Source organism: Nyctibius grandis, chromosome 4, assembly GCF_013368605.1.
Source record: "Nyctibius grandis isolate bNycGra1 chromosome 4, bNycGra1.pri, whole genome shotgun sequence".
NCBI lineage: Eukaryota > Metazoa > Chordata > Aves > Nyctibiiformes > Nyctibiidae > Nyctibius > Nyctibius grandis.
The window spans coordinates 96,025,601-96,039,971 of NC_090661.1; the positions used below are offsets into that span (position 1 = coordinate 96,025,601).

Here is a 14,371-nt window from a genome sequence, read left to right on the forward strand (position 1 = left end):
CTCCTATTTTGCCTTGTATATTTTTCTAATACATTGGAAAGGATTTGGTTTTTTAATCCGAAGGCTCCTGGATTTCAGCACCGGAAACTCAGACTCGTGCATGCTAAACTGAATGCAAAAAGCCACTACACTGGCCTAGAATATGAGTGAAACAGTCCCACAGTTTGCTGTTCTCAGACTCCAACATTTGATTCCATAAAGCCTAGGACTGCAGTGACATTGCCCTCCTTAGGAGCATTGATAACACATCTTTATAGCTGTATTTTCTTGATACATATTTCTGTAGCTAACAGAGAGAGCAGTGTTCAAGAGTGCTTAATGCATTGCAACATCCTAAGTTAACTGACGAAAGTACGGTGCAGAATAAAAGGCACGGGGCTTGCATTATCTTCCACTGAATCACAGCATGGGATTCAACCATATAACGTTATCCTGCAGACTGCATCTGACACAAATATCCTGCCCTGGCTGATGATATGACCACATCTACTTTGCAATTAGAGATGTGAAGGCAGCACGAGCAGACACAATGGAAATCCAGTGGCATGGACTCTACCAGCCTGTCTGCCCACTGCCAGCCTGTACTACGTCCGTACCAGTACATTCTTACTTCATTATCAGGTGGAAGCTCCCTCAGGTGTGCCTGCATGCAGTACAGCCACAGGTACCTCCACAGCAGACACAACTAATAAATAAGCACTGCCCTGAAGGAGAAGAAATGGAAGTGGGTGGTGTTTGTAGGTGCAAAGCAAACTCAAGGAAGTCTGAAAGTAGGAAGTCCAGAATCAAGAGGACAGGGAGGACCTCCCAACTCGGACTTGGATGTGCCCCAGATTAGAGAGAGGCAAATGCTCTCAGGCAGCACATAGAACATGTCCAAACCTGGAATTTTGTAAATATTTTCTCTAATTGAAGTATTCATGTGTAGTTGGTCAATACATATAAAAAAGGAACTGATTTAACTGATGGCTTTTTTTTTCTAAAAAGCATGAGCCATTTCTTTTTAACCATCGCTTTAAAGTCAGATGCTTTTCACCATTTTCATTTGCTTCATATTTTGTTTTTTAGAAGAAAAACTTTCTGTAACTCTGGAAGAACAATACTACAGCCCCCAAAAAAGCTCATTTGAATCTAAAAAAAATTAATTTTAAGTGTTTCATTAAACAAAATAAAAAATGTGAGAATTAACAAACAACACTGCACCACATGATGCAAAATACAGCGTCAGTGCCCAGGGTGGCGAGTGATAGCAAGAAAGCTGTGTGGCAGAAGTAGTAGCAAGCACAGCAAATGACAATAATGAAGAATCTTCTCAGTAAAGAAGGCCATTATCAACACTATGAAAACACAACAGCAAACCTCTGCAGAGCGTGGCCTGCGCAGAACCAGACTCTTTGGATAAAAGAACTCAGATGAGGAATGCTGTCATGAAACACAAAAGGGAAAAAAGAGTGAAAAGGAAAGCAGTTTCTCCAGCTCAGTGGTTAAGCTCTTTTTTTCAGTCAAGTTACAGATAATAATCTGTGCATTATAATATCTACGTTACTTACTGATCTCTGCAGAATCATGAACAGCCATACAGTTGTAAAAAACACCCTAAGCAATGTATAATTTTGTAACATACTTATGGTTGCTTTATTTTGTGCTTGTTTTGGCTTTGTAATCGTCCACAAATATCCAGTGGGAGAGATCTAAAGCAACCATTGTTTTTATGAACTCTCTCTCAGATCTTGACCAGCTAGAATGCTCATTAGTTTATATCACAATTCAGTTACTAAGAAAAAACAGAACTTGCTGAAAACTTCTGAAGTGACTTCAATGATAAAAGAGCTTTTTGTTTTGTTTCGCTCTATAGGGAAAGGAAACCCAGCAGAGCAAATAGGCTGTGTCACCGGCTTTTTGCAGAACCACCAGAAAATCTAGGCCTGACCCTGAAAGTGGCTATATCATATATTTGTCAACTCACAAACCAGATTCTGATTCTCGCTTCAGATCTAAATGTACATGGGAAGAAACTGAAAGTCAATCAAAGTACAGTTCACAATTTAGTGGTGACACATTCAAATAGCACATAGTTCCCTCAGTTTCATTTGTTTCTCTACCTACCTGTTTGCTACTGCCTTCATTTGAGTCAGCAGAAGGAAATGTGTGTCAAAGTCATCGAAGTGAAATCAAACTGATTTTAAAATAAGGTGTCTGACTTTGCACTGGAGTACACAGATACTATCTGTGATGTACAGTTGAAGCTAAAAATTCTCCATCTCTCCAGCTAGCTTCAGTACAGTGCATTTGTCAATGCCTTTAAAGGCATATTAAACCTCTGCATAGAAGTTCTCATTCAGGAACAAGGCAACCTTGGATAGCTGTGCCATAACATGTCTCAGATGTTCCCCTAAAATGCATTCTTTTACTTCACTTCATTTTCCTGCAAGAACTCACTTAGGCAGTGTCTTGCAGGTGGATGAATTCATTTACTTCACTCATTTCAATTAAAATTAGCTGAGGGGGAAGAAGACTGACATGTTTGAATGTGTGACGGAAAAAAGGAAAATATTTGAAGAGGACTTTGGCCATTTCCATGGGTAATGGAAATAAGCCAACTGATTTATAAGGTCAGCTGGAGAAGGTTCATAAGGGCTGCAATGTAGTCAGGAGTGCTTTGATAAGACTCTTGGGTCTGAGTGAAAGGGAGATATTGTACCCCAACCATTCACTACAAAGCACAAGCATTCTGACACTTAAGCAGGGCCAAAACAGTGTCTTACACTCAAATTGTTAAATGAGGAACAAAATCCAATCTGGCATAATCTTCCATTAAAGTCAGGACAGAATAGTATGCAAATGCTGGATGGTACCTACAGGGATGTTTGGCCATGCTAGATCCCATGCCCATCTAGGGCCAATTATACTGCTGTATTATCAGTACAGGCCACACTAACATGAACTCTGCTGAACAAAAATTTATCTGCACATTACCTACAATCACAGTAAATTCTCTGCGGGGGATGTTTTACAGATCAGTGCACCTGAATAAATTTTAAAGGACGTGGCTTCCTGTGAATGAGCCACGCATAGAACACAACTCACAGGATATCCTATGTATCATCGTGCCACTACCTCTTAGTTTCCTTGTCTGAAAGACATTATATTCATATACAGTCTCTAATATTCATATCCAGAAAAATTGTCAAAGTGCAAAGGACCAACTGAGACATCAAAAAGAGTAAATTGTCCAGAAGATGCATTAGTGAATATGGGCTTAGAATTGCCTGGTGCATGCAAAAACCAGGCTCCAGCATTTATCAGTGCAGTATTATTGCCATTAAGGATTTGATCCAGAAAGTTTGTCTGGATATGCTAAGGTGACTCCAAGGGTAACTGCAGCTCTTCCTGGCATTCAAATTAGGATCACTTTAGGCTGGGGTTTATCTGGATGGCAAAGGAAGAAGAGTCCATATTGTCTAAATAACCACACAATTATAGATAATTGGGGATAATTATAGAGTGAGCAATTGTACAGATGTGCAAAAATACTAAAATATATTGTAGCATTTGCCCTGTTTATATTCTCCTCTTAAGAGCCTCTCTCACAATAATTGAGATATGAAATGAAGTGTCTTAGAGACTTTGCCATGTCTGAATGTCAGTAAATGACACTACCTTTAAGGCAGTGCACTGAGACAGGTATGTGAAACTGATGAGCCTAAAAATCAGAGCAATACCTCTGAAGTGCCTCCACTGTTTATTCTGCCAGAGTGGTGACAGCTATATGAAAAAAAACATGGAAAAAGTCATTACTTCAAAACCAACATTCAGTTATTGTGTACTGATACAATATATATGTGCAAAATATCTGGTGTGTCATTGCCATGAATTCAGCTTACCCGTAGCTTATCTTCAGTCTTAGTGGATTGCTTACAGTCGGGATGCCAGACAGTGGAACCTGAGGGAGAAAAAACCCCAAGCAGATGACTTCTGGTCATGACAAGTCAGTTATTAAAGAGAAGCCCTTCATTGCATCAGATGGTGAATCTGTATGCACTATGCAAGCAATTCACATTCAATTCTAGCTCATGAGAAAAACAAGTGAAATAAAAATATGTGCAAATCTTTGGCCCATCTACAGCAGCCTCTTCCTGAGGCTGTTGAAGCACTCTGCACACATTCTTAATTAAAACTCAAACAGCCTCAAGCAGCAAGGGAGTCAGCAAGCACCAGCTGGAGGAACTGAAAGAGAGAGGGTTCTTCTGGGCAGGACGGAGGGTAAGAGCAAAAGAACTGGGCCATGGTTACCCGATCTGTTCTCCCTCTATGTACTGCACCACACATGAAAAGTTCTAATTTTAAGTCCATTAATACTGGGAAAGTCCTATTCAGTTACTGTAAAATATTACTCAGATCACCTCTTCCCTGCAGTTATGCAAAATACAACAGGAAAAGCAAAATTAGAAAATTCACAGTGCAGCAGAATGAGGGCTGTATCTCACCCACTGCACTAAGCTAGAGAGGCCAGTATGACGCAGGTGGTACAAAGCAGCATGTGAAAGAGCCTCTCCCTAGATCACTGTGTACCATACTTGCCATTGGCACACACATCATTTCTACCCCTTGCTCTGCAACGTCAGTGGCATGTGTTGCACTGACATTTCCACATGGCATATTCCAGCTACACATCCTACTAAAAAAGGCCAGGTCTCTGCTGTTTGTTTGTCAAAACATGGGATTCTCTCTTATGCTGTAAAAATATAAATATCTGTCTGTCCCCACAAGCTAGGCAGTGTCAGGGGCAAGGAGCACTTCCATCTCATTTCAGTTTTCCTTTGGAACAGAGTGTAAACTGTGGTCACTGCTGGGAAGCTGCTGGCAGGTATTAGCCAAGTTGAAATGGAGCAGAAGCTAATGCTGATTTTTAACACTGCCTGCAGCTGTGGTCAAATTCAAACTTCATTCCAGTCACCGCAAAGCCAATACAGAGCCTTGTCTGTCTGCAGGGGGGAACGTCACCTCTTCACTCTCTCCACAAAGAAACCAAACAGAGCAAAGTCCAGGTCTCCTGCTGGTGACTATTAGCTCAAGTGCAGTCAGAGGAAACCCCACCCTCACAGCCCAGGAGAGGTATGGGTCAGGACCCCTGGAAATTTTGTTCTAACAAGCCCTTACATGGTTTGGTACAGAAGTAAAGACCAGCAGGAATGATTTCACTTCCCAGCAGCACATAGTATAATCATCACCAGGAGACCGGAGAGAATGCTGTGACTCTGGATCAGGGGTCTGCAATGTTTGGCTTTGAATCTAAGCCGAGGAAGAAGAAACTGTGCATTTGGCAGGGGGAAACGATCAGACAACAGGGAGAAGTGTACCTACAGCCTTCTCTGTGAAAAACCAGCAGCCTCAGAGCCAGGACCCCACAGAGCCTGCGAGATCAGGAGAGAAGCATGCCCTGTGCTTTTGCTTAGGAGGTCAGACAGATCCAAGCACTCAGGAGGAAGGGAGTTCATGATGTAAGGCTGACGAACTAAGACTTGGAAGATTTAGGTTCAGTTCTCAAATTCAGCTGTGAGCTTCCTGTGTGAACCTGTGAAAAACCACCTCTGTTCCTCTGTACTTCAATTTCTTTTCTATTAAACCGTCCCCATCATCAAAGAAAAAGCTGTCACTGCATTTTCAGGCAGTATTTAGGACAAACTGGCACAATTTTAGGGACACCCCAGGAGGATGCTGAAGCTGCTGAAAGTGAACAAGAAATGCAAGAGAGTCTGGATGTAATTTTCATGGTGAAACAGCTAATGGTTGTGAGTTTTCTTTCACAAAATGGCAAGAGGTTTGAAATACATGAAATGGAAAAACCCACATCAGATAGAACAGGCTTGAGAAGTTAAATATAAATATTTTTCATGATCTTGAACTCTGAGCCACCTACAATTTGTAGATTTTATTCATCCAAACATGTCAATCTATTCTGAAACACTTGGAACAGTGCAAATTCTCAAGCTGCATCACCACTCTTCTTCCTATCAGAAACAGCTCAGCAAATTGTGGTTATTTCCATTCTTAACATATGTTTGTTTGCTCACTTGACAGACACTAACCAACACATTCATTTATTCAGCTTTTTACTTTACATGTACCATTGTTTCAACATACAGCTCTCAAAAAATCACTAACACGGACTATTATTTACACATTGAATAAGGTTGAAAGCCTGTGTGAGAATCAAGTGAAGCATCCCTCTAAATGCTAAGCAACATTCCAGCTCAGCAACAGTCTTCCGGGACAGTCCATATAATAACATATTACAGGAAGTCAATGGGAAAGAAAAACCTTCTGATGCTGCTTCCTTTTCATTTCCCTGTGAGGGAGCAGGGCGAAGCCAGAGTGCTTCTGCTAGCATTATTCAAACCATCCTTAACATAGAAAGCCCCAAAATAAAGAGCTTGTTTTTCCAGATTTTCCTTTTGAAGGTTTCCTACACATTTCCAATACAAATAGCTACCACAAACCTGCCAGGCTCCTCTATTATACAAAGCAATACCAACACAGTGCTTTCATGTCCTGTGGAGAGGACAATTAGAAGTGAGATGGAAGCTGCCTGTCTTCATATATTTTATCAATAATGCAATTTTGATTCTGGCTTTAGTGTTGTGGTGTTGTATTTCTATTTCAGAGAAATGCCTGGAATGCTGTTATTCTGCACCCTAGAGTAAACAATTTGGATGGAGTCAGGATATACATTTCAGCTGAGAGTTTTGTACAGGAAAGGCTTTTAGGTCCCTTACACTTAGAAGCATGCTGAATTCAGCAAGGAAAGCTTTAGAAGTACAGTCTGGAGCACACTCAGCAATAACATTATTTAGTCAGAAAACAGCTTGTGCACAATAAAGCAACACAACTTGGGCTGCTCCTCCTCTGAGACAGAGTGAGCATGAAGAACATTAATTCACAATCACAGAAAGGGAGATACGGCCAAGAAGAGAGTGATGGCAGATCAAGGAGTCAGGTGTCTCTCCTCTCCTCTTTCATATCACCTGAACTTGGCCACAACAAAATCTAGCCTTGTATAAGTAGAAACAATACCTTCTCTCTTATTTAGATCTGCAGAAATTTACAGCCTGCCCAATCAACATGAACTCCAGCTCTCTGCTAGACTGGTGCAAACGGCATCAGTTGCAAATAGCTGTTATTAATAATAGCAAAGGATGAACTGATGCTCACCTTGAACTCTGTCTGTACTTTATCATACCATGATGTGAGGAAACTAAGATTGCCAGTTGTCAGATGCGGTAATCACTGCTTTCAAATTAGTCTTTCCAATTTGCCATCAGAAAGCAGTACTTACTACTCAGCCCTCTTTCAGCCTCTCCTTGCTCTTGCAATGCAGAGCTGCTACAGAATTCGATATCCAGTTCTGTGCACAGCTGGAATAAGATAACTAAGGTATAAGGTCAGTGAGAGATGAAAGAGATGGACTGCAAGGGAGGATAAACTACAAAATAACACAAGTTAGCTTCAAAGGAATTCCTTAACAATATTATCTTATTTTGGAATTCCTCCAGAAGGAATCTCTCCTCTGGACTTCCAGAGATGGCTGCCACTGCACTTTCATCATTTCCTTCCTACACTTTTACAGTCCTTTCAGGTAGATCAAGCAAGTTTTCTAAATTAACTACAATATACAAAATCCCAAAATGTATCTGCCTTTTCACTTTGATTTCTGGCTTGCATGAATATGTATTATACGTCTTTCTACCAACAGTAATTAATACTACAGCAAGTAATAAAAATAACTGTAGCTTAATAGTTAAAGTGCTACCTTCTGGAAGAATAGGTGGAATTCATATCAAGGATACTTTTCAATAAAATAAAAGAGCACCTTCTTTTTTATGTGAAAGGATCACGAAAAAAACATGCTTGGCAATACCTGAGAGTGTGAGATTGTTAATAAGAAAGAGGAGATTAAAACGAACATACAAGAAAGAAGTGACTGTAGAAAGACATAAAAATAAAGTAAATAGGAATAAAAAGAGAGACGTAATGAGATAAAAGGGAAATAGGCAAGGCAAGCAAATATGATTAAGAACTAGAGGAGACAATCTCTCAATGCATGTGGGGAGTGAGATCGCTGTGATTGAAAACAAGCTCACTGCAGTCTTTGGAACTTTTTCCATTGCCTTTTACAGTTTGGAGTGTGGTCCAGAACAGCAGAGAAACTGATCAGCAGAATTCAGGGGAAATCCTCTAACTTTGGTATCACATATACCAGTGTGTGTGCTAAGCTATCCATGAGATGCCAAATTCAGAGGCAGCCTAAAAAATTTCATTTTTGCTACACAGCTTTTGAGAACACAGTCTGCCTCAGTCAGGGTGTAGAGTCACTGCAAAGCCGCTGTTACGATCATCCACTAGGGTGAAGGGGTTTCAAGTGAAAACGTATGAGAATATTGTAATGAAGATAGGATGGCTATAGTTGTCCTTGCCCATATTACATGGAGATGTGACAGGAAAACTACAAAGTCTGATTTTCTTGGTTTGTAATGGAGGCATCCTTACCTTGCAGATACATTTCTTCTCCTTCTGTGAACATTTGGTTGCACCTGCTGCATCGTGCACAGCTTGGATGATAATGCTTGTCACCTGCCTAAACAAAAATTAAAAAGGGAAATGAGGGACCATTGCATTGCACTGCCTTGTTAGCACTCACTATTTGCTGATAGACCACTGCATTTTATTTCTAGTTCACCTGTTATGATACAACATTGCCCTCATGATGTGACATTTCATTCTTTAGCCTTCTTCTCTACACTGCTGATATAGGCATTAATAGAGAGCTTTCTAGAGCCAGTTCTGGGACCATTAACTTAATTCACAGATGCCTGACTTCAGAAGCTATACTAGTACAGACAGCTTGAGCTGCATTTGAACTACTGATGTAAAGATGCTAAATACTCTAGATCCTGTTACCCAAATCCAAATCCACTGAGCCATTCATTCTCTTAAATACATTGATATCCATAATAAACAAAGCTGATCAGATTTCAGGCCTATAAGGACAGGAAAAATCAAGGCACAGATATTAATGTCATTTCTTCTCCATAGGAGACCAAAGCAATAAATGTATTAACTTCCTTTCATCAGAAACTAAGCATGCAAAATCCATATTGGGCTTTTTTAATCTAAAAATAACTAAACCTAGAAAATAACCCTTAATAGTGACAAGTAATGAATTCTAAAAGTCTTTAAAATTGTACCTGGCTTTCCAAACAAGTTAACCTCAAATCCTTTTTCACAAAATATTCACTATCCACTAAGATGTTCCACACACAAAATATCTGTTTACTCTGTAGCTGACTTGTAAAATTTCATCAAATCCATTTCCTACTTCATTATACTTGACACTGTAACATTACTAAATTCAACCCTTCCTTATGTCTATTGAGATAAATAATATATTTTTGGTTCACATTCGACATTGATCATACAGGCTTAGTATTTAAAAGTGTTTATATGAGATGATGAACTATACGGCTTAAAGTACCTAACAACTACCAGACAACCAGATCTACCACCCAGCCCTTCTACGGGTAAAGTTGCACCATTTAATTTTAATGTTCTCATTTGTTCCTGCCGTAGTAGTGCAGTACCTGGGTTTGATTTTAGGAAGGTCGGGAAAGGTAGCTATTCATAGAGACAGTGGTACTCGGGGACACGACTATTTATCTTTCATTATCACTAAGATCAATTCCTGTCCAAGAATTTCAGCAATACAAGCCCAGAGAAGAGGACTCAGTGTGCTGTTAGTTTAGCCATCCACTCACTCTTCAGTTGCAAAAACCCTGCACTTCTCTTACTCAGATACTGCCTTTGCTGTTGATTCCTGCTCCTTAAGACGGCAGCATCCACCAGACAGGGAGACTAATGTGATTTAGTATTTTTTGCTCAGCAGATTTAGATCTATCAATCAGACAAAAAAAGGGGCTCTGGTAAAAGAGAGAATGAAAGGTCACTACAAGATACGCCTATTCAAGGAAGAAATGCTCATGAGGGAGCAAACACAGAATTGATGCTTGACTGGCAGCAACAAAATCAATATTGAACTGAGAAGGAAAAACACAGTTAAGAGTTCATCCTCTTTTTATAATTTCCATTATTGACTGTTCTCGCCATCTCTGACTCTCTCTAGCAATTATTTAACCCCTGAGGTGTCCCATCAGTTCCATTCAAGACTGGAATTTAAGAAAAAAAGTGAAGAAACTCCGTATGTATCTGAAATGTAACGCTGGCATCAAACTACAGCTATTCTGATCTTCAATGCAGACGTGCAAAGAACAGCTACTTGTATATATATGCAGCTTAGGGCTGTGAATATTGAACAGGGTTCAAAGGCAGATCAATTCAGACAGCTCAGCACTCAGCAGAAGCTGACGTCCTTTTCTGCACTTTCTGCCTCACACGAACAATATTGTACATACAGAGGAACAGCAATTTTATCTGTGTTTGCTAAAAGAAATCCCAACTTTTGAGCATTCCTAAAGTTCTTCAGCAGAGTGGGGCCAACAGACCTGCTTGACACAAGTGATTTCAGATGTATTTGATTTAAAGATGATGGCAAATCTGATGTCCTGGGAACCACTCCCAGTTAATGAGAGATAAAAAATTCCTAAGAAGGCTGAATCACTGCCAGAAAGGATCTTCTCCAAACAGGAAAACAATAACTGAAAAATAGATTTGAAATAATAAAACAGGAATCTTTTCTGGGCTCTGCCTGTCTCATCCAACTAAAGAACATCTCTGCGGCATAACTGTGCCGCTGCTTAACAGAGCTCAAATTTTCAGCAGGCACATGGATTTTTCTGAAATAAAATTCATAGCTTCTCAAAAGATATTCAGCAGGGTAGCTAAGTAGCTACATAGTCTGAACTGGAAAGAGTACAGGGCCTGTTATACTATTATTAATTAACCTCTGAGATATCCCATCTGAGGTGGGATTGTGTCCTATGAGATGCACACCAAATTCCCAGACACAAAGGACTGAAACCTTTGTACACAAGTATTATCAGATGAAGTATGTTTTATAAAGAAATAATTCCCTACTAAGCACCCTGATTGCTAAGGCAATGTAGTTTTAAGAGGGGTAGTAAGGATCCAGTATCTATATTGCGTGAGGACCATGGCACATGGACAAAGAAAATCACACATTCACACCTGTACAGTTTTCAGCTTCTCTTCTTCCAGTCTGGCCTTTGAGGTGTGGTGGTTTGGGTTGGTTTTTTTTTGGGGGGGGTGGCATTTTGTTGGTTTGGTTTGGTTTGGTTTGGTTCGGGTTTTTTTGTTTGTTTGTTTTTTGTTTATGAATAAGAAAGCCATATTGCACCTACGTTTTAATCATATGCTGCATTTCATTGTCATAAGCAAAAGATGCCAGTCCTCTGGGTTTTGTGTAGCTGCTCTGGCAGTCCTACCCCAGGCTTCTGAGTTTCCTGTTCCCTGTTTTGCAGTTAATTCACAGTAACTTTGGTCAGTTATTTCTACTAGCTTGATCCATACTTTGTCCTAAAAGGGTCATATCTGGTCCATCTAGTGCTAATATTAACGAGTCTTTAACTTGCCATGACCATCTGATAAACATTCCACTCATTTTTCTCATCATCACAAAGCTTTTCTTGAAGATCCTTTAGAAAAGGGCACTTGGATTCAAGTACTTATGTGTTAATTGCTATAAGCAGTTTATATGTTTTTAAAAGCCAGGCTAGTTATAGGAGAAACAAATCCAGAATTCATCACAATATTATGTGTAGACCTGTGGCCTCTCTGAAGATTTTTTTCCAGGAAAAACTTCTGATACACTACTGTCAAGAGAATATGGTTTAAACGATGTACACGTGTGTCTTCAAAACGGTCAAAGAGACCGATTTCAAGTTTATCACATCTTTCCCCAAGGCTGAAACAACTGGCCAAATTTTAGCCTAGTGTGAGTGATGATGAATGAACACCACGCCCCAGATAACACAAGTTTGCTAAGTGGAGATGCTAACCCATCCTGCACTGGAGAGGTTTTGGGGGAGTTACATACCGCAGCAGCTGCAGTTGTTGCTGAATGCTTTCAAACCAGTTTCATGAGTTTTCCGCCTCAGTAATGTCTCTACGACTCAGGAGTGAAAGCCTTTCTTCAGTGGGTATCCACAGGAAAACAAGCTGCATCTCAACTAACTCAAGGCTAATCTTGCTATGCCTGACTTACTGTGATCATCCAAGAAAACTGGTTGCTAAAAATCAGTCATTTACAATGTATTAAGAAAACCTTTTGGATCTACAAGAGGATGAAATATTCACACTTTTTAGACATCTGTTCTTGCCCAGCTCTCAGGCTACTAAACCTGTATTCAGTATGGCCAGTTCCTGTAATCTCAGGCTACTATGCTGTGGACTGTAAGATTTATATCTCAACCCTGTTGGCAATAACAAGTAACATTAATTCAGTGCACATTTGCCCTGAACATTCTTCAGCCAAGGTGCAAGAGGGTTAAAGCCACTTGCCTTCTCACTATGACTAGCTCTCCTTACCCCCTCTCAAGCTCACTTCATGTCCAGAAATCCTCTAGCTGTACAAGGACGTCTAAAGCATCATCTTGCACCCTGTCAGCAACAACAAATCACTTTCTTGTTCAAAACATAGCTATTCAGCTACTAGGTTTTGATTTATCATAGTGCTTATGATCCCTTCTGAATTACTTTTGCTTTGTTTGAGGTCTTCAGGACAATCCAAACCATCAAGTGCAAACTATGATCCCTATCATAGAGGACTGTCCTTAAACTAAGTTTGAGTTAGCTGAATTAATTGCTGTAAATACCGTGGTTTTGCTTAGCTAGAAGTGCTAAAACCAACCAAAATAACACTGAATGTTATTACTCTTACTTTGCATACAAAATCTTAAATGGAATTGAATGAATTGACAGCAGTTTCTTGTCAAATGAAATATTAAACCTACATGTTACTGTCACTGTCTATAAATTCTCTGTTAAACCAACTGGCTCTGGCATTTGCAGCAGAAGCAAGCACATCAGTTATCAATTTATAACAATATACAATCTCTTCTGACTTTCCTATTTATCTTCTATCCACACTGACAAATCTAAAATAGGTTCTCAGATTAAATCCCATCTGAACACAGTAGACAGAAAAATTTAGATTAAAAAAAGTAGTAGTATTTACTCATTTATCAAATGCTTCTGGAACCTTAGAATTGCAGAATGAAGGAACAGTGGCCAAAGGTATATTGTAAGTGTCATTATAAATGTAAACATATGGATGTTAAATATGAGTAGCTTTCCATGGTTCTGCAAGTCTCACTGATTTCTGGTTGACCAGCAATATATGCGTTCTATTTATTCTCTATATATTACTAAATATTTATACACTATACACAATATGTGCATAATATACATATTCATGTAAAGAAAATAACATTATTTTAGATAGTATTGTGGTTCTATTTATTCTGGTAATTTCAAGACTTGACTTATACTTGAGTCTTTAGAAACACTGAGCGTCAGTTTCCCAATCTACAAAGAAGGTTAAATAACATTTAATGTCCTTCGTAAAATACTTTGGAGAAACACTACCAAGGAAAACCATTACAGAAATGTATTCCTAATGACCAGTCCTGAGAATAAAACCATGTAATCACCTCTCCTCTAAGGCTTATGAATGATGGTTGGAGTCAGTAGTCAGGATTCATGGATGATGGGCTACATATGAGAGCTGGATATGTCTATTGTGCAGAGGACATGTCCCAAGTAACATTAGCAGAAGTACATGCTCTATTATGTATTATAACAATACCAAGACCTATAATAATAGTTAATAATGAGAGACCAAATTTTTCTTAGATCACCTTTTCAGACTCAGCAGCTATCAATTTTCAGCCTTCGTCCAGCATACTATTCTCTCAAATAACTTCAACTGGAACATACAAATCCTCCTTAGCTGATTGAACCAGTCTGCAATGCCATTTTAAAAGCCACGGTGTGCTGTTTACAGAAGGTTTTGAAGGGTCCCTCTGGTGGAGGGGTAACAGCCCTGTACAATTGTCCGGAATGGGAAAGATCCCAGAACACAGCCATCACATTACACACTGTGTGCATCAAGCTTAGAGAGACCTCTTGCAGCTTAAAAGGCAAACTAAAAGGCTGGGGGGTAGGGAGTTATTTGGAGCACCAGTTAAACACAACGCACTGAGCTCCTGTACAACCCCTTCTCACACCGCTGATGCTCCAACTCTTCACAATGCACACAACGCTCATTTGCCTTCACTTTATCAAGATACCTTTGGGGACCTCCTGAAGCCCAAAGTGTACTGGTACTCACAGGTGTCAG

General features: G+C 39.7%; 1 protein-coding gene across 9 annotated transcripts in view; it reads right to left on the reverse strand.

Moving 5' to 3' along the window:
• The window catches only part of ABLIM1 (actin binding LIM protein 1), a 210,759-nt gene that overhangs the window by 48,953 nt on the left and 147,435 nt on the right, over positions 1 to 14,371 (reverse strand). For 8 of the 9 annotated variants that reach the window (XM_068400205.1, XM_068400198.1, XM_068400199.1 and 5 more), the window contains exons 7-9: positions 8,548 to 8,635; positions 3,885 to 3,943; positions 1,360 to 1,422 (exon numbers count right to left, since the gene is read on the reverse strand). In XM_068400205.1, the coding sequence (XP_068256306.1) occupies positions 1,360 to 1,422; positions 3,885 to 3,943; positions 8,548 to 8,635 (210 nt within the window). The remainder of the gene's footprint in view (positions 1 to 1,359; positions 1,423 to 3,884; positions 3,944 to 8,547; positions 8,636 to 14,371) is intronic. The other variant, XM_068400200.1, reaches the window with a different exon arrangement.